At 33.7% G+C, this 20,773-nt stretch overlaps 7 protein-coding genes across 7 annotated transcripts; 3 read left to right on the forward strand and 4 right to left on the reverse strand.

Moving 5' to 3' along the window:
- Positions 1-1,244: 1,244 nt before the first annotated feature.
- LOC120281921 (probable carboxylesterase 2) lies at positions 1,245-2,459 on the forward strand. Its single transcript, XM_039288615.1, has one exon. The coding sequence runs from the start codon at positions 1,397-1,399 to the stop codon at positions 2,369-2,371; it is 975 nt and encodes a 324-aa protein (XP_039144549.1). The 5' UTR covers positions 1,245-1,396; the 3' UTR covers positions 2,372-2,459.
- A 2,464-nt stretch (positions 2,460-4,923) lies between these two features.
- Positions 4,924-5,889, forward strand: LOC120282162 (probable carboxylesterase 2). The gene has a single exon (XM_039288916.1). The coding sequence runs from the start codon at positions 4,924-4,926 to the stop codon at positions 5,887-5,889; it is 966 nt and encodes a 321-aa protein (XP_039144850.1).
- A 3,507-nt stretch (positions 5,890-9,396) lies between these two features.
- Positions 9,397-10,560, forward strand: LOC120282526 (probable carboxylesterase 2). Its single transcript, XM_039289351.1, has one exon. The coding sequence runs from the start codon at positions 9,397-9,399 to the stop codon at positions 10,363-10,365; it is 969 nt and encodes a 322-aa protein (XP_039145285.1). The 3' UTR covers positions 10,366-10,560.
- Positions 10,561-11,463: 903 nt separating this feature from the next.
- On the reverse strand, positions 11,464-13,140 carry LOC120282615. Its single transcript, XM_039289451.1, has 3 exons — positions 13,089-13,140; positions 12,296-12,511; positions 11,464-12,207 (listed from the first exon to the last, which is right to left on the reverse strand). Exons 2-3 carry the CDS (start codon positions 12,470-12,472, stop codon positions 11,785-11,787), a joined length of 600 nt encoding a protein of 199 aa, XP_039145385.1. The 5' UTR covers positions 12,473-12,511; positions 13,089-13,140; the 3' UTR covers positions 11,464-11,784.
- On the reverse strand, positions 12,948-15,566 carry LOC120282616. The gene is made up of 2 exons (XM_039289452.1): positions 15,177-15,566; positions 12,948-13,238 (listed from the first exon to the last, which is right to left on the reverse strand). Exons 1-2 carry the CDS (start codon positions 15,557-15,559, stop codon positions 13,205-13,207), a joined length of 417 nt encoding a protein of 138 aa, XP_039145386.1. The 5' UTR covers positions 15,560-15,566; the 3' UTR covers positions 12,948-13,204.
- A 1,388-nt stretch (positions 15,567-16,954) lies between these two features.
- Positions 16,955-18,601, reverse strand: LOC120282163 (probable LRR receptor-like serine/threonine-protein kinase At3g47570). Its single transcript, XM_039288917.1, has 2 exons — positions 17,429-18,601; positions 16,955-17,310 (listed from the first exon to the last, which is right to left on the reverse strand). Exons 1-2 carry the CDS (start codon positions 17,964-17,966, stop codon positions 16,955-16,957), a joined length of 894 nt encoding a protein of 297 aa, XP_039144851.1. The 5' UTR covers positions 17,967-18,601.
- On the reverse strand, positions 18,046-19,839 carry LOC120282165 (receptor kinase-like protein Xa21). Its single transcript, XM_039288918.1, has one exon. The coding sequence runs from the start codon at positions 19,837-19,839 to the stop codon at positions 18,046-18,048; it is 1,794 nt and encodes a 597-aa protein (XP_039144852.1).
- Positions 19,840-20,773: the final 934 nt, after the last annotated feature.

The raw sequence follows: 20,773 nt of genomic DNA on the forward strand, positions 1-20,773 counted from the left end.
ACCATTATGTTTCTAGATTGTCTTTCTTTTTATAATTTTTTTTCAAATGGGCCATGATATCATCTTTTCTTGTGATGGACCATATATAGTATTATATTTTAAAAAATAATTAATGATTTTTTAAATACCCATCTTTATTGAAATCTTTTTCCGTCTTCGTCATAAATTAGATTCAAATTAAAAAAATTCCAATTTGATGTTTTACGCTTGTCCACCAACCCTAGTGGCACCACACAATTCTGACTCAATTAAAGAGCTATTTGTTTTACCACTCTTCTGTAATGTAAAAGATTGTTAGTCTCTTGTAATTATTTTGTGATAGATATAAAAATATATTAATTATGATGATTTATTAATTTTTATTTAAAATTTATTATTTTATTACATAAAATAATAAAAATTTAACATATACAGGGGATTTGAAAAATTATACAAAATTAATAAATCCTCATTATTATGTAACTCTGTACAATTCTGACTCAATTAAACAGTAAAAAAAATTTACCACTCTTCTGTAATGTAAGAGATGATTAGTTTCCTACAATTATTTTGTGATAGGTATAGAGATATACTAATTATGATAGTTTATTATTTTTTTTAAAAAAATTATTAACTTGATCAGGTATCATAAAAGATAATAAAAATTTATTATATATATATATATATATATATTGTGTGTGTGATTTACAAAAACTATATCAAATTAATAAATTGCCATTATTAAAATATATAATTTTTCTAAAAAAAACTCATTTAATTAATACCTATTTAAACAGTACTATAAATACATAAATAATATTTAACTCAAAATAATGCATAAACAGTATTAAAAATAGTAAGAGTGGAATTTGAATCAATGTTCATGCACTATTGATACTGTTTTTTATCACTAAACTAAAGTGTTTGCTAGTTGATATTACTATTTTCAATCAAATTTGTTTATCTTCATCAATAAAAATTAAATAGAAATACAACTTTAAATAAATAAATAAATATATATATATATATATATAAAATAATCTTCTTTCCATCAATGCGAATATTCGAGGAACTAGCACAAACACGTGGGCGTGATGCACAACCCCACAACTGGCTGGCGTAGTTGGTAGTCAACATCATCTTTCTAAATGCTCTCATTTTTTTAGTGGAAAATCATATCATCTTTCCATGTAGCAAAACACAATATTATATTATAAAATATAAAATTAACTATTTTGTAGACAGTTTGAATGGAATCTTGGAAAATATCAACAAAAAACAACGTCATATCCAATGATTTACTTTGCATATTCCTCCCCTCTATCTACCATAAAACCTCTCTTTTCTAACTCTAGCTTCTCATCTTCATCATCTTCAACTCTCTCTCCCTCTCTCTGCTGCTCAAGCAAGTTCATCAATGGCAACAAACAATGAAGTTGTTTGGGAAGTGCCCAGTTATCTACGTGTATACAAAGATGGGCATGTAGAGAGGCTAGCACACCCAGGGCCTGATTTCGTACCTGCAACTTATGATCCTATAAATGAAGTTTCTTCTAAAGATATAATCATTGAACCGAACACTGGTGTTTCAGCTCGTCTTTATCTACCAAAACGAGTAGAAAACAAGCCGGAAAAGAGATTCCCAGTTCTTGTTTATTATCATGGTGGTGGGTTCTTTGTAGGAAGTGCTTTCTCTTCATGGAATCAAAACAATCTCAACTTACTCTCATCCAAAGCCAACATAATCATAGTGTCAGTGGAGTATAGGTTAGCACCAGAGCATCCTCTTCCAACTGGATATGAAGATTCATGGCAGGCACTTCAATGGGTGATCTCAGAGACTAATAATGATGAGGCGTGGTTACAAAACCATGCAGACTTTGGACGTGTTTTTGTGAGTGGAGATAGTGCAGGAGGGAACATAGCTCATCACATGGTGATGAGGATTGGGTCCAGTGAAGGGATGAAGGTGATCAAAGGGATGGTTTTGGTGCACCCTTATTTTTGGGGAGTTGAGAGGTTGGAGTGTGAGATTGAAAAGGCTGGAAATGAATCCTCAAAAGTATTAACTGTAGATTCACTGGATAAGATATGGCCATCTGTGTGTCCTGGGACAAGTGGGAATGATGATGATAGGATTAACCCTTTTGTGGATGGTGCCCCTTCACTTGCAGGGTTGGGTTGTGAGAAGGTTATGGTTTGTGTGGCTGCTAAAGACTTGTTGAGTGGAAGGGGTAAGATTTATTATGAGAAGCTGAAGAGTAGCGGATGGAAAGGAATAATGGTTGAGCTTTTAGAATCTCATGGAGAAGACCATTGTTTTCATCTCTTTAATCCTGGTTGTGATAAAGCTTTGGAGATGATGAAGTGTTTGGTTGGTTTCTTTAACTAATGCTGCAATTACATGCATAAATATCTTGGGTGAAAGTTTTATGTGTAATACTATCATAGTTAATTTATCATAATGAATTTGTCTTTAATTTTCCTTGTGTTTGTGGTGTGTGGTGTGAAAACTAAAGACAACAATCCAAAAAAAAAAAAAAAATGGTTGTTAAGCATAATGATGAAAAGTAAAAATAAAAATTTGCAAGTTTTAACGTCGGATTTTCTTATTTTTCTGGAATATTATTGAAGTTATATTGGAAATTAAAAATTAATCTATTCTTATTATAAACAAATAAAAACGAGAAGAGTTGAGAAGATGAGAAGATATGAAGCTGTTTTCATTAGCTCTGCAATACATTACATGGTCACGTGCTAAACACATGCTCACCCAGACCGTTATGCTGAGCTGGATTAGTTCTGACCATTAATGCCACATCAGCGAGTCAGTTATAATAGACTTTTCCCAGTTTGTAACAGAGTATTAATTAAAAAAAAAAAGGCTCTCTTTCTTCATGTAAACTGATTCAATTTTCATCAATGAAGCTTTGGTCTCTTCTTCTCCTCAATTTCTTCTTCTGCTCTCCTTGTTCTTGTTCTTCTTTCCTTTCTTTTGATTCAATGAAAGCTTGAAGAATTGTGCATAGGTGTTGGAAACTTGAAGCTCAAGCAGTCAAATTGTTGTCACCATCAATATCTACGTCAACAAGTTGGAAATTGCTTCATCTCAAATGCTGTTCAAATTGGACAAAAGGAACATTGTGAGAAGGATTTTTTTTTTTTATTTGTGAAAATTGAGTAAAATTGAGATTTTTTTTTAAAATATCTTTTTAGTGTATATTAGTGTATTACTTGATTTTGGTACCATCTTATTTGCATTATTTTATTTAAAAATAACAAATTGCATAGCCTTTAAGAAAAAAAATACAATAAAACTTACTCACAATGTATTTTGTCATTAATATAATATATATGTTTAGGATTTAAGTTATCTGTATACTTACGCAAATGCATTGTTTACTAGGAAAGTTTGCGTACAGCCGTTGGATGATGATCCAACGGCTAATGTTTATAAAAATTGTTTATATGGATTATGTATTACTGTTCAGTACTATTTAATATTGTTTATAAATAAATCCTAAGTGTTAGGAAAACTTATCATAAAGGCAGTTCCTTTCACCTCCTGACAAGTGCAATATCAACACTTAGTAGTTTGATTTTAATTTCATATTTGGAAAACAACAACAAAAACAAACATATGCCCAATCCAAGTTGAATATTCCTTTCTTTCATCAAGTCTAATTTCTCTATGAATAGGCCTCTCATTTCCAACACTAATTCTATCCACATAATTATAAGATTTTTTAAAAAAATATAAAACTTAATTTATAATATTATCAATGCTCAATAAATTTAACTTTATAATAAGACTATATTTTCCTAGGCCTCATAATTCATTTTTTTTTAAAAAAAAACTATATTAAAAATTTTTATTTACATTATTCTATAATAAGACTGTATTTTTCTAGGCCTCATAATTCATACTCTTTTTTAAAAAAAAATTATATTAAAAATTGTTATTTACATTACTCTATAATCCTATCAATATAAAACAAGTTGGAAACTGCTTTTACTCAAATGCTGTTCAAATTGGACAAGAGGAATATTGTAAGAAGGATTTTTTTTTATTTGTGAAAATTGAGTAAAATTGATTTTTTTTTTAATACCTTTCTAGTATATATCAGTGTATTACTTGATTTTGGTACCATCTAATTATTTGCATTATTTTAGTTAAAAACAACAAATTGCATAGCCTTTAATAAAAAAAAAACAATAAAATTTACTCACACTATATTTTATCATTAATGTAATATATATTTAGGGTTTAAGTTATCTGTATACTTATGTAAAGGCATTGTTTAGTAGAAAATTTTGCTTACATCCGTTAGATGATGATCCAGTGGCTAATGTTTATAAAGATTATGTATTACTATTCAGTACTATTTAATATTGTTTATAAATAAATACTAGGCCATAGTAAAACTTATTATAAAGGCAAATTGATTGTTCTTTGGTTCCCTTCACCCAGTGACAAGTGCAATATTAACATTTAGTGGTTTGATTTTTCATACTTGAAAAACAACAACAACAACAACATAAGTTTTTTTTTTGCAACAAATTTAGCTTTATGATAGGGCCCATGATTTTCTAGGCCTTACCATTCATGTTTTGTTTTTAATTATATTTAAAATTTGTATTTAATATCATCTTATAATTAATTATATCTATATAATTATTTAAAAATTTTAACTTTTCTTTTAACTACTTAATAATAATAATAATAATAATAATAATAATATGATCCTTCATAGTTGATGTTTTTTTTTAATTATATTTAAATTTTTTTTATTTATTATTATCCTATTACCTAATGCAGATAATTAATATAACTTCGAAGTTTTATCTTATTCATTTATGATAATATTTATCTTGATTTTTTCTAGAGCTCCATCTTCTATATGACCAGCCTTGACTCCCTCCCCTCCTCACCAAAGTTTATCAATGGCAGACAACAGTGAAGTTGATTGGGAAATCCCCGGTCATGTCCGAGTATACAAAGATGGTCACATAGAGAGGCTCGTAGGTTATAAACACTTCCTTCAGCCAATGTATAATTCTTTTTATCAAGTTACTTCCAAAGACATAACCATAAATAAAGAAACCGATGTTTCAGCTCGTCTTTATCTACCAAAACAAGTAGAAAACCAGCCAGAAAAGAAGTTCCCAGTTCTTGTTTATTATCATGGTGGTGCCTTCTGCATGGGAAGTACTTTCTCTCCACTGTACCACAAATATCTCAAGTCACTCTCATCCAAAGCCAACATAATCATAGTCTCAGTAGAGTATAGGTTAGCACCAGAGCATCCTCTTCCAATTGGATATGAAGATTCATGGCAGGCACTTCAATGGGTGATCTCAGAGACTAATTATGATGCATGGTTGCAAAACCATGCAGACTTTGGACGTGTGTTTGTGAGTGGAGATAGTGCAGGAGGGAACATAGCTCATCACATGGCGATGAGGATTGGGTCCAGTGAAGGGATGAAGGTGATCAAAGGGATGGTTTTGGTGCACCCTTATTTTTGGGGAGTTGAGAGGTTGGAGTGTGAGATTGAAAAGGCTGGAAATGAATCCTCAAAAGCATTACCTGTAGATGCAGTTGATAAGATGTGGCCATCTGTGTGTCCTGGGACAAGTGGGAATGATGATGATAGGATTAACCCTTTTGTAGAGGGTGCCCCTTCACTTGCAGGGTTGGGTTGTGAGAAGGTTATGGTTTGTGTGGCTGCTAAAGACTTGTTGAGTGGAAGGGGTAGGATTTATTATGAGAAGCTGAAGAGTAGCGGATGGAAAGGAATGGTTGAGTTTTTAGAATCTCATGGAGAAGACCATTGTTTTCATCTCCTTAATCCTGGTTGTGATAAAGCTTTGGAGATGATGAAGTGTTTGGTTGATTTCTTTAACTAATGCTGCAACGTATGCATGCACATGTGGAGATAAATGCTTTATGCATTATATATGTCAGTATTTTATCAAAATGAGTTTGTCATTTTGGTTTGGTTTTAGTCAATTGGAAAATTAGATAGACATGGGTTGATTTTGGACAATTCGGTACGTACCTGAAAGTGGATAGATATTTTGTGTTTGTGAAAATTAAGTAAAATTGATATTTTATTTATTATGTATGTCTTCTAAAATTCATGTGATTTTTTTTCCTCACAAAAACGACAAATATGACCATCAAGTTTATTACTGTCTGAGTGAGTTAGTGTGCAATGAGTTATTTATTGCTATTTCAATGGTTTTTTCGGGTTCAATGAAAAATTGCCCAATAATTTGGATTTACGCTCATAACTCAAAATTAAGATTTTAAAAATTAAGATTTTAAATATTATTTCAATTGCGATTTAGGGATCGAAACCCCTTAATAATATTATAAAAATACTGGACAATAATTTGGTCAGAACCCCATTCTACCACATTTTACTAGTGGTCTGGAGAGGTATTGATGTGAAAATACCCGTCCAAACCTCTCTTAACTTCTCCCAACCAAATACACTTCACCTCTCATAACTCCTCTTACCTTCCCTCCCCCAAAACCCCAAAAAAAACACCAATTTATAGGAGTGGGATATTAGGGGTTTGGATAGGTATTGACAGGAAAATACCGGTCCAAACCCTTCCCTTCTTAACTGCCCCCAACCATATACACTTCACCTCTCATAACTCCTCTTACACAACCCCCCTGCCCCCAACGATATACGCTTCACCTCTCATAACCCCCCTTCCCCTCTTAACTGCCCCCAACGATATACACGTCACCTCTCATAACTCCTCTTACACAACCTGCCAACGACCTTCGGGTCTATTGGTACATGGGTCGCCGATAGAGCTCTCACCGAGTGGTGAGAGTTCGATTCTCGGCTGAGGGCATATTTCTGGGAGTTGTGAATATATAGTGGTTGTGTACGGGTGGTTTCAGCGCCCACGTGAGCACGGCCCCGTCCCCACTTGTTCCACCGAGGCTTGTGCACACCCCTGGGATCTCTAGTGGGTTCGCCCCGCTCTTCTTCCTCAAAAAACTCCTCTTGCACAACCACCCCCTCTTAACTGCCCCCAATGATATACACCTCCTATAACTCCTCTTACATGTGAAAATGTTGGGAGTTGTGTTCAAATTGGACAAAAAGAACTTGAGAAAGTTTTTTTTTTATTTGTGAAAATAGAGTAAAATTGAGATTTTTTTTATAGTACCATCTTATTTGTATTATTTTATTTAAAAATAACAAATCGCGTAGCCTTTGGATGATGATCCATCCATAAATTGTTTGTTCTTTCCTTCCTTCACCTAGTGACAAGTGCCATATCAACATTTAGGGCCTGTTTGGATGCATAGTAAATTTTTCTGTAGGAATTTTATTCCACAGGATTCAGAAATGATTCCTACGTAATTTACTACAGGAAAAATTCCTACAGAATCAGTGTTTGGATGTGCGCATGAATTTTGATTTTTTTTGTCCGTGATTTCTCAATGTTTCTAGTGATCCCTGCCTTTTTCTTGGCACACTGATTCAGAATTTAAGCATTTTGGTTATTTTCATCCTTAATCCCAACAAAAATTATATATATTTTTTATTTGAACAAAGAAGGACAAATCATGAACTTTTTCTGATATTAATAAAAAAAACATATATAACAAAATATCATATATCATATATATATATATATATTATTTTCTCTTTATTTGTGTTAAAAAATATAAAAAAAAATAATTAAAGATGAATCTATATCTTTATAAAGTTTATATATTAATTTTTAACTATTGAAATATATAAACAAATAAAAATATTTTATTGGGTATGTAAATACAATTATTTGGCTTTGCACGGGTATATTTGCAAAAAAAAACCCTTGTCTTCTCCATTCCTTAAACCCCTGAGAAAACCCAAGAGAGAACTCAAAGCAGTGAAAAACCATGCACTGCTTCCAGCTCCATCACCACCATTGCCTCCTTCCTCGCTTCCCCTCTCCTCCCTTCCGAGCTTCCAAACCCTCGGTTGAATGGAGATCCCTTCGCCTCCTTCCCAGGTCCTCCTCCACTTCCTCTGCATACGCTCCTGATGAGGACCCCGTCGACGAGGATTTCCTCGAGGACTTCAAACCCCGTGAGAAGGAAACGGAGGACGAGGCCCGCCGCCGGAACTGGATCGAGCGTGGCTGGGCTCCATGGGAGGAGATCCTCACGCCGGAGGCTGATTTCGCTCGCAAAGCCCTCAATGAGGGCGAAGAAGTCCCTCTTCAATCCCCTGAAGCCATCGAGGCTCACAAGATGTTCACTCCGTCGTACCGCCGCAAGAAGATGGAGGAGTGACTGGAACGGAGGCGTCGTCACCGGAACGGAGATGTGCCTGCCAGCCCAAATGCCCTATCTTCTCCTTTCTCCAATGGTTGGCACAAACCCAAAAAACAAAGGAAGACCAAAATATTTTGGTCTCACCACTTTAAAAAATTCCTATGGAATCCTTTGTTTACATAGTAATTTCACCCCATGAAAACAATGTCCAAACACCCATTATTATAAATTCCTATGTAATACTAAATTACATAGAAATGAACACTATTCCTATGGAATTTAGGGCCATCCAAACAGGTCCTTAGTGGTTTTATTTTTCATACTTAGAAAACAACAACAAGGACAAAGATATGTCCAATCCAAGTTGAATAGTTTTTTTTTTTTTCAATATTCAAGTCTAATTTCTCTATAAATAGGCCTCTCGGTTCCAACCCTAATTCTTTCCACATAATCATAAGATTTTTTTTAAAAAATATAAAACTTAATTTATAATAATATTAATGCACAATAAATTTGACTTTATAATAAGACTATTTTTCTAAGCCTCACAATTCATACTCGTTTTTTTTTAAAAAAAAAATTATATTATAAATTTTTATTTACATTACTCTATAATCCTATCTATATAATTATCTTAAAAATTTTAAATTTATTTTAAACTATAACACTTAGTTTATAAAAATATTAAAGTGCAACAAATTTGGCTTTTTAACAGTGCCCATAATTTTCTAGCCTTACTATTTATGTTTTGTTATTAATTATATTTAAAATTTTTATTTAATATCATTTTATAATCATATCCATATAATTATCATAAAATTTTAACTTTTCTTTCAACTACTTTTAATAATAATAATAATAATAATAATAATAATAATAATAATAATAATATGATCCTTCATAATTTATTATGTTTTCTTTTAAAAAAATTATATTTAAATTTTTTATTTATTATTATCCTATTACTCAATCCAGATAATTATAACGTTGAAATTTTATCTTATTCATTTATGATTATATAATTTATTATTTAATAAAATAATTAAAAGATATTATCTAGAACTCCATCTTCTATATAACCAGCCCTGACTCCATCCCCTCCTCACCCAAGTTCAACATCAATGGCAACCAACAGTGAAGTTGATTGGGAAGTTCCCGGTTTTTTCCGAGTATACAAAGATGGTCACATAGAGAGGTTCGTAGGTACACACTTCGTTCAGCCAACTTATGATTCTATTTATCAAGTTTCATCCAAAGATATAACCATCAATAAAGAAACCAATGTTTCAGCTCGTCTTTATCTACCAAAACAAGTAGAAAACCAGCCAGAAAAGAAGTTCCCAGTTCTTGTTTATTATCATGGTGGTGGCTTCTGCATAGAAAGTGCTTTCTCTTCACTGTACCACAACTATCTCAACTCACTCTCATCCAAAGCCAACATTATCATAGTCTCAGTAGAGTATAGATTAGCACCAGAGCATCCTCTTCCAACTGGATATGAAGATTCATGGCAGGTACTTCAATGGGTGGTCTCAGAGACTAATGATGATGCATGGTTGCAAAACCATGCAGACTTTGGACGTGTGTTTGTGAGTGGAGATAGTGCAGGAGGGAACATAGCTCATAACATGGTGATGAAGATTAATAATGGGTTCAGTGAAGGGATGAAGGTGATCAAAGGGATGATTTTGGTGCACCCTTATTTTTGGGGTGTTGAGAGGTTGGAGTGTGAGGTTGCAAATGCTGAAAATGAATCCTCAAAAGTATTGACTGTAAATCAACTGGATAAGATGTGGCCATTTGTGTGTCCTGGGACAAGTGGGCATGATGATGATAGGATTAACCCTTTTGTGGAGGGTGCCCCTTCACTTGCAGGGTTGGGTTGTGAGAAGGTTATGGTTTGTGTGGCTGCTAAAGACTTGTTGAGTGGAAGGGGTAAGATTTATTATGAGAAACTGAAGAGTAGTGGATGGAAAGGAATGGTTGAGTTTTTAGAATCTCATGGAGAAGGCCATTGTTTTCATCTCCTTAATCCTGGTTGTGATAAAGCTTTGGAGATGATGAAGTGTTTGGTTGATTTCTTTAACTAATGCTGCATCATGCATGCACATGTGGAAATAAATGCTTTTTGCATTATATATGTCAGTATTTTATTAAAATGAATTTGTCATTAATTTGTTTGGTTTTAGTCAAATGGAAAATTATATAGACATGGGTTGATATTGGACAGTTCGGTACGTACCGGACAGTAGATAGATATTATTTGCTTTGTGAAAATTAAATTAAATGGATATTTTATTTATTATGTATGTCTCCTTAAATTCATGTGATTTTTTTTTTCCTTTCACAAAAACGGCAAACTTTACCTTGGAAGAGTGTTGTCAAAATACAGACATATTTAAGCATTAATAATTGTGACTTATTAACCCCAAAAATACAATGACACGCATATTCAGAAGATATTTAGGAACTAACTGAACATATAAATTTTTTGTCATATAACTCTAGAAAAAAAAAAAACCATATTTTTCCAACAAATACATTTCTTCTAGCACAATACTGAATAAGACCACCCAGAGATTCAATTTTGAGTCTCTACTTATTTACCCAGTATCAATCCAAAATTAATAACCAAATATTTCAAAATTAGTTTATTGCTACTCAAGTAGCAATCCAAAATTAACAACTAAATATTTCAAAATTAATTTATTGTTGCCTGAGTGCCGAACGAGTTATTTAATTTATTGCTATCTCAATGGTTTTTTCGGGTTTAAAGAAAAATTGCTCAATAATTTTGATTAAACTATTATTATTTAAAATAAATATATTATTATTAAAATTATGTTTTTCTAATTAATATTTTTTAAAATATTAATTAACTAAAATTAACTATGAATTGTTATTTGGAAGACAAATAATGTTGCTTATTCCACAATCAAAAGCATATTCATTCAAAGTTTGGCAAAGAAATTTTTTCAAACTATGAGGAATAAAATGTAAACAAATAAAATACAAGGACTATTTGGTCATAACAAAAATTACCAGTGAGGACCTGTAAATAAATAATTTACCTATAAAATAATAATGAGCTCCCAAATAGCTTGTACTTGATTAACTGAACTAAAGTTAAGAACATAAGATACTAACATATGGCACAAGATTGTACTTACAGATGCATATAAAAGAAATAAAAAAAAACTTTTGCAAGGGCATAATGCAATTATAAAGTTTTGCAAGGGTAAACATGTCATAAAAAAAAGATAGCCAAATTCTAAGAGCACTAAAACACATTGGCCCTACAAAAATCTCAAAGCATTGTATGCCTGAAACTATCAGAAAATAGCTAATTATTTCTTCAGGAAACAATAAGTAAATAGCAAGATGTTCCTTCTCTGTATAAACCCTAAAAAAAAAACACAACAAACAACACATCCTGATCGAAATTTTACAGTAAGGTGATTATACAAACTTCCCGGAACTCGATGAAGTTGTTTATTCTATGCATGCATTCATATGGTTATTGAGTAGAGCTTCGCAACACTGAGGTTTCGTTTATGCCATGTCCAAGAGTCTGACGGCGAGCTTGGCAACGGTGGCAGCATCAGTGCTTTCCGGCCTAGCCCGAAAGGCCACCCTTCACAATGACAGAACTCTTCTATCACCGAATGTTTCGTATGCTCTTTTAACATTACTCCACTTTCAATGGAACAATGAGAGAAGCAGCTCTTCACTGAGAAGAATGTTTCTTTCTCATCATCGGCATCTTCTTCTGCTGCTGCTTTATGTTCTTCATCAGTCTTCTCGCCTTTCGGTACAATAAACAGTTCACCTGATGTTGGAGACAAGAACCATGATAAATTCTCCGCAAACAAATGATCCTTCGGCTTGAGCTTAGCCTTCATGGCTCGGCTTTGAATCTCCAGAATTATCACCTGGGGTGTTACGGAAACAAATCACAAGTTATAAGGGCAGCGAAGAAAACATAAGAAAGAGAAATTAAGTTGAACCAGATAAATCAACATGTTTGTAGTCGAAGTAGTTGGCCAGGGGGAGATCATCATCAGCACCAAAAGAAGAAGCTCGAGCTCGGACACAGGAACAATGGCAATAAACACAAGCATCCTTGAGAGCTGCAACCAAGAATTTGCAGTAATTTCCAGGAACTCTATTGGCTTCTTCACGAGACAAGGACCACATCCTGCAGGCTCAAAGTTGGAAGCAGATGATATCTGAAATCTGGTGTATATATGCAAGTGTGAGCTTAGCTGTTGTGTCTCAGTCTATATAAAAATGAACATATGATGTTTCCACTAGGGTTTGTAGGGTGACATCCACAAGCATGATAGAGGCTTTGCAGCTAATAAGAATGGCTAGATTAGAGATAAGACCCTTTGGGGTAAAGACAAAGTTAATCTTCTAATGAGATTTAGCATCCTTTGAATGTTCACCTAATCCTCAAAGGTAATAGAATAATGAATAGAGAGATAGATATGGGTAGAAGGGCACCATCAGAGCAGAACTTGTCAAAAGAATGAATAATGAAATAAAAGAAGAACATCACTTCATGTTTTCTTAGTGATTCTATTTTATTCACTTGAAAGTAAAGTTAAACCAAGACAGGACACCTAATTGACAATTCACAAAGACTTTGCAAGCAATTGTGAATCGAATGGAAACAAAGTAAAAATTCCAGTCTATTATTCAAACATTTCATTTGGTGGAAGGATTGAATGAAGCAGTAAAAAGTCTGCATCAAGTACAGATGAATTTTATTTACAGCAGAGATAAAGAAGTTTGGAAGTGATGAGATAACTGAAAACTAACTGGGTGTCTCCACTATATACACGGCGAAGCTCACGTCGAAGCTCAATGTTGAATAGAAAATAATACACACTTGATCATGTCCAGAAGAGAATTCTCCGTGTTTTCTCAGCAGATATTCACAGCAAGCTGCTTATTTTTTCTGCAAAATTAGTTATTAATGAAAGTCAGGAACCAAAGCACAACTACAAACTTTAAGAAACATACTAGAGCTTGTAACATATAAAGAATGTGTGAACAAATTGCATCACTACATGGTTTTAACCAAAAATAACAAAGTATGCCTATATTACAAGCACAATTGTAATATACAAGGCATATGAATGACTATCACCAGCAAGCTCAAGGAAATCTACAGGAAAAAAGTGTCAGAAAATATTGAATGTATCAAAGAATCAAATTCTCTTAGTAGTAATTAAGGGAATTCACCTCAGTTATTATTTCAGTATCCTGTCTAACAATGACCAGATTAAATTATGGAAAGGAATTTGATTAGACGATTCTGATCAAGGTAGGAGCACAAAAGAGAACTATGCAAGATGCTGTTAGCTTTCTCAAAATGAGGAAAAGCAACGCATCATAAGAACAAAAGATACTTTAAGAACAAACAAACATTGAGATAATCAAAAGAAATGGTCATCAAAAACTTTTGTTAAATTGAGATGGGAAAAGATGGCAAATTAGCACACGCATTAAAGGAGCAAACTATAGAGATAAGTGGATGAATCAATCACAACAACCATGAAATGACAGGAGACAAGAAACATGTGAATTAGTGTGCACATGGATACGAATCACTACATCCAATAATGTAAGATCTAACCAACAAGCAAACCACTCTCATGATCAAGAAAACTACTAAGAGCTTGCATTAGAATGACAGATTTGACAAATTTTTTTCTACAGCCACAAGAAGATGAGCATATGATCTGGCAATCAGAAACATCATAAGATGTTATGGACTATCCATTATCCAAGTGGATATGGGAGTAATAGTAATACACAAGAAGAATTAACTGTCAAACATTAGCAGCACTTAAAGTTGGAGCAATAGAAATGGTTAAAAATACATGGCAACAGCAGTATGATCATTCAACAATATTAGTATCAATACAAGAACTAGGGCTAATAGTTACATGATGGCAACAGCTGGATACTGGTCAAAGACCACAAGTAGTAAAGCAGCCATAGTTAATTAGTTATATCATAGTAACAGCACCAGTAATAAAGTAATCGGATGGAGTTCAATTTAGGAACGGTATATTCATAGTGCATATCCTTAAAAAATATACTTAGTAGATAGATCGCTCCTCTAACCACAAGAAGGTGAGCTCTTAACATCAAGACGTGAAGTTACAAGCTGAAGAGTTTTCATCAACATCATATAACACTAACAATAGCTCGGCATACACATAAACTTCCACAAATCACCACAATATTCCAAACTTACAAACTGTCTCAAGTAGCTTAAATTTCCAAGGCTTATTCTATCCACTTTAGGTCATAATTACAGACATAGTTGTAATTCTGTTTCATATATGAAAATCTGATGGCTGTTTCAAAAAGTAGCTTATGACCAAACATTAGGATGAACATCCAGATTGCAACCCAACCAATAATTGCTTCACAATTTGTTAAAAAAAACTGTAAAAACAACCAGTGTGCATCTTTTTAAGCCAATGCGCTTGCTAAACTTTACATATAAATCTTAAAAAAAAAGTCCTCATTGACAAGGGCTAGAACACCATATCACCTCTCAAAACCTACAATTTCCATTAGTGCAATGACAATTGTTTCTCTAATTTTTTCTACTCACTAATTTTTCTTCTAAGTTAACTATAATCCAAATCTCCATATGCATCAATCCATAATAACATTAATGAGTTTGGATTGATAAAAAAAAACATTAATTTACTAATAAAATGTTCTCTTTTTCCATTCAATTTCTATCAATCCAATCACAATAAAACACTCAATCATCAATACCACATCCCAATCAGTGAATCAAAAACCAACAAAACCAAAGCATCAATCTCGAATTCAAATAAAAACGCAAACCTTCAAAGATTAGGGCTATCACCGGACGATCTGCGCCTTCTGTTGCTGAGATGAAGCAATGGAAACAAGAGCCCGAAGTTTGGAGATCGCCGACGTCTTCTCAGGCGGGCAGGCAGCAAGCGCGACCTGAAGAGATATCAGAGCAGTGTCCGGCCTTCCGGCGGCCAACGCCGCCCGCGCCGCCTTGTAGGCCTCATCGGCGACTTTCAAATCGTGCTCCACTGGATCATCACCGTCAGCGTCACAGAGAGGGGAGAGGAGGGCGGTGGCCCGGGCGTACTCGGAGGCGGCGACGGCGGCGTCGATCTCGGCCATTAGGGTTTCCGGCGCCGCCGGGAAGGCCTTCACGCCGTCGAACACGCTCCACCCACTCGTCCGGCCCGGCCCGGAACCAAATGAGCCCATATTCTCTCTCTTCTTCAGCTCTTCACAGTTCACACTATTATATATATATATATATATATATTGGTATAATAAATGTATTAATTTATTAATTTAATTAATTATAAATATATATAATTAAAAAATTAATGAAAATTTTTATTAAAGATGATATATATATATATATAGAGAGAGTGGGTGAGATGAGGAAGCTAATAATAATTGCTGTATTTATTAATTAAATTATACTATATGTTACTATATATATAGATAATTTTGGAAAAATTTTAAAATTTAAAGAAAATAAAAATTTATGGCAACTATTTTCATTTTTGAAAAAATTAAAATTTTTGGAAATTAAAATTTTGAAAAATTTTAATTGATTAGATAAAGGATGTCTTTAATTTCCATAGTGATCTGTAGGTTTTTTTTAGACTTTTTTTTTAAGATAATATTGAGACTTTACATTTATCATAACTAGAATTGTTTTCCTTAAAATTTATAAACTTATTTTTTTAACAATTACAAGCATTCCCTTTTTTGTTGTTTTTTTTTATTTTGACAATTTTAAGGGCAATAAAATAAATTTATTTTGTTTAGTTATTTAATTGACCAGAACAAAACAAAGTCAAAAGGTCATCTCCTGCATGGCTTTAATTTAACTGATTTTAATCATAATTACTTTTTTGGAATTACATAGTTATTTAATAAGTAAAATATAAGTTAAAGTTGTTATTAAAATTATTTTAACAGACAACGGTTAAATCAAACATCCAAAAGATGGTACATGATTTGCATCTCTCTTTACACCCTTTCTTCTTTCTTTCTTTTTTTTTTAATTGATACAATATTTTATTTATTTATCATTTTTTAACATTAAAAAATATTAAAAAATATTTATTATTATTTTTTCAAATTACCCTTTAACACTCTAGTGGTCAATTTTTTTTAGAATTAATTATGAAAGAGAAATGTAAAGATATAAATTATGAGTAATTTTAAAAAATAACTATTTTTTTATAAAATTTTGTGAAATAAGTGTGAGATTCGGTTAACCAAGGGAGTATTTATTAATTGGTGGCTTCAATAAAAAATAAATAATAAAATGATAAAATAAATGACAATTTATATATATATATATATATATATATTTTTGAGGTAAGACGACAAGTGTCAATCCTCAGGGGTGTACGTGAGGCAGGGGTATTGCAGCCACGCCCTCATCCTCTGAAAAGAGGGGAGCGTGATCAAAAAATCGAACTCGCGTCTCCCCAACACGAGGGGACCCGGAGTACCGCTGGCTCCTCACCTGTTGGTACAATTTATATATTATAAAATTAACTTATAAGATTTTATTTTTTAATATTTTTTTATAAAATGAATAAATCACTAGTTATAGTGTTCACTAAAGATTTGAACTCATGACCTGCCATGAAGACCGGTCACAAGAAGAAGACCATTTCTAATAGCATGCATTTCCTTAGAAACATCTCCCATTTGCAACCTCTTCACTGGATTTTCCTCAGAGCAATCAATCCCAATTTTCAGCACAGGAACCATGCAATCCTTCACAAATCCATCTTCATCTTCAAAGAGTTTTGAATCTATAACATCCCAAACTCTTTCCTGCAATGCATCACAAACACACTTCCTCAAACTCAATTCATCCTTGAACTTATTCCCAGTTGGACTCATCCCTGTCATCATCTCCAGCACAAGTATTCCAAAGCTGTAAACATCTCCCTCACTTGATGCTTTGTTTCCCATTCCATACTCTGTCGAGCAAAATTCATCGTATTTTAGGATATCATAAGAGTTTATATTTATCGAGTACGAAGTTTATTACTAATGTTGTATGAGTGTGGAGGAGTATTGTAATAATTTATCAAGTACCTGGAGCAGCATATCCAATGGATCCTCTCAAAGAAGTTGAGCTTGAGTTGCCATTCAATGCGGCAAATCTAGATAGCCCAAAGTCGGCGACATGAGCTGACATTTCCTCGTCGAGAAGAATATTGCTCGGCTTAAGATCACAATGGATTATCGGAGTAGTCCCTTGATGATGAAGATACTCCAAAGCCGAAGAAACATCAATCATGATGTTGAGTCTTTGGATAAAACTCAACTTCTTTTCATTTGATTGTAGCCAGTGATCAAGACTGCCATTAGGCATGAACTCATAAACCAGAGCTCTGAAGTCACTGCCTTTGAAATCAATGCTCGAGCAAACCGTGATAATTCTTACTAAATTTCGATGTCGAATGCTTCTCAATGCCTCACACTCAGAGATGAAGCTCTTGCATGCTCCTCTTTGTTTCATGTTCAGTACCTTCACTGCAACAAGCTTCGTCTCCTCGACACCATCTTCGACTAATTTTAGCATTGCTTTGTACACTGACCCAAAGCTCCCAATTCCAACCAAGTTGTTCATTGAAAAGCCTTCTGTTGCTTTGAGAAGCTCAGCATAAGAAACCTTAACAAGTTGTGGATCATAATTCACTAGCTCTGAATTATTCTTTGTCGATTTTCTTCTTCAGCTTCAGCAAACAAAGTACTAAGATAACCAAACATATGAATGCTGTGACTACTGTTGGAATAAGCACTTGTAATCTTTTGTTCTTGGAATGAGAACATGGTGGTAGCTTCAACACTCTGTTTCCACCACAGAGTTGATTGTTTCCAAGCAATGAGATCCCGCTCTCATTAGCAAAGACTCCATTCATTGGGACTTCTCCTGAGAAGCTATTGAAAGAGAGATTCAAATAATACAAGTACTGCAACTCCTCCAAGAACTTGGGTATGTTTCCGGAGAAGGAGTTTCGAGAAAGATCAAGGTTTTGAATACCTTTCAATTCCTCTAAAGTTGAAGGGATGGATCCATGGAATGAGTTACCACTAAGGTTCAGAAACTCTAAACTCAAGCAATCACCAAGAGTTTTAGGAAGTTCACCGGATAAATTATTATTCGAAACATCAAAAGTTTTTAAAGCCTTCAGGCTTCCAACATCTAATGGCAATGGTCCTGTCAATGAGTTACCAAACAACAAGAGTCCTACAGACAGTGAAGTGATGGTGAAGATCTCTATGGGTACTCTACCAGTGAACTTATTCTCCTCCAAACTAAGGAATTCAAGGTGTTGGCATTGTCCTAAGATTGAAGGTATACTTCCATTGAGTTCATTGTTTCCTAGAAAGAGTCTGATCAAGCTGGTAAGGTTAGCGAAAGAGGCCGGGATTTCACCATTCAGGTAGTTATCCTCCAATACTAGACCTTGCAAACTATGAAGCATTCCTAATGAGTTTGGTATAGGACCATAAAACTGGTTCCCTTGCATAAACAATCCTACTAAACCACCAAGGCCTGCAATCTCTTCAGGTATTCTTCCAGATATTTGATTATACCTTAAATCCAGCCATTGAAATTCTTTGGAGAGGTTTCCAACAGAGCTTGGAAGAACTCCTCCAAGTCTGTTGTAACTGATATCCAACCTTTCCAAATTTGTGCTATTAGCTAAGGCATCAATGAACTTCCAGTCATTGCTATTCTTAGCCTCTAAGAAGTTCATTCCAAGGTGAAGGCATTGCAGGCTTGATAAACTTCCTAAACTCTCAGGAATCCTACCAGTAAATTCATTTTTGGTGAGTTGAACTTGTTCTAGCCTAGAAGCATTCGAAAGCGACGAAGGTATTGGTCCGGTAAACTGGTTATTGTTGAGCAATATTATTTGAAGATTACGAAGAAGAAAACCTATGTTCATAGGAAGAGTTGAGTTTAGCTGGTTATCAGACAAAGACAACACAGTGAGAGATGAAAGGTTCCATACTGAAGATGGTATACTTCCTGTGAGACTATTGTCACTAAGAACCATAGACTTGAGGTTCTTAAGGTTGCCAATTTGTGTAGGTATGTTACCTTGGAGAGAATTCTTGCTTAGATTGAGATGCCGAAGCCGAGCAAGACAGCAAAGGCCGACTGGGATGTCACCGTGAAGCCGGTTATCAGCAAAATTGAGATACCGAAGGAATGTGAGGTTCGCTGTCGATGGCGGTATCGACCCGGTTAGTCCCAGTGAGTCGAGTTCCAATCCGATGACTCTATCAGGATGTTTATGACCACCGCAAAACACTCCCGGCCATCTGCAATGACTCGAAGAGTCATTCCAGGAAGCGAAAATATTTGTTTGTTGACTCGGTAGCTGTCCGGCGAGTGATCGGAGAACTTTTCCATCTCCTGTTATTGGAATTGAAGGTGAAGAACTTGCTTGGTTGCACATCAACAGCAGCAATGCTAGTAGTAATGACATTGGCGCCATGAGAAATTCAAATGTTGGATGATTTAGAACTCTTGCTCTTTGTTCTTATTTATAGGCTCATCATGCAAGTATGTATGTAGTAATTAGAAGTAACCAAAGATACAATGACTCTAGTGATCTTTAGTTTGGACTCATTCCTTGTGACAAAGTATAGAAATAGAAAACACTTGACTTGTCTTATTGGAAGACTTGAGCTTTCATCTGGTGACTTGTTTTTTTATCCCTCACGTTGAAGATAGTTAGATAGAGACAGTGAAGATTTTTCTCTTTTATTTTTCTTCTTCTTGTACGTGTTGATTTGGTCATTGCCAACATTTAAGGCTTTTCACCTATTCTTCATGCGTGATAAACTTGTCGAGGATGTTTGTTCTTCCTTGTTTCTCTTCTTTTTGTGTTCTGTTGGATTTTGTTATTGTATCACATTTAATGGTGAGGGTGTTTGTTTTGCAATAGTCTCATCTGTCTTGTGTTTGTTTGTTGTATTCTTGCTTGTTTTTTAATTGCGATGGTTTTCTATCTTTTCAAAAAAGAAATTATTGCAAACTTATATTTATTATTTGACTGGTCTTAATTTTTAAAAAAATTAAATAATAAATATGTGATACGCATCCCTATTTTAAGAAAAGTCAGGGTGCATATAGATATGGAGCTTAACAAGATTAAATATATGTACGCAGGGTTAGTATAAAGTTAATGTATAAAACATCTTTTATATTTACTAATACAGTAATACTTTGATAATTTTCTTATATAAAAACTTTTGAATTATTTGAAAAGGAATTAAGTGTTGATTGGGTTGTGCAAAATGTGACCTTGTCAATATACTAAAACTAAATTGCTCACAATTATCTCACTATTTTTTTTATAAGATATAATTATTTTAATAAATATATTTCAATAAATAATTTTATAAAATTATTAATAC

Source organism: Dioscorea cayenensis, chromosome 18 (assembly GCF_009730915.1).
Source record: "Dioscorea cayenensis subsp. rotundata cultivar TDr96_F1 chromosome 18, TDr96_F1_v2_PseudoChromosome.rev07_lg8_w22 25.fasta, whole genome shotgun sequence".
Classification (NCBI taxonomy): domain Eukaryota; kingdom Viridiplantae; phylum Streptophyta; class Magnoliopsida; order Dioscoreales; family Dioscoreaceae; genus Dioscorea; species Dioscorea cayenensis.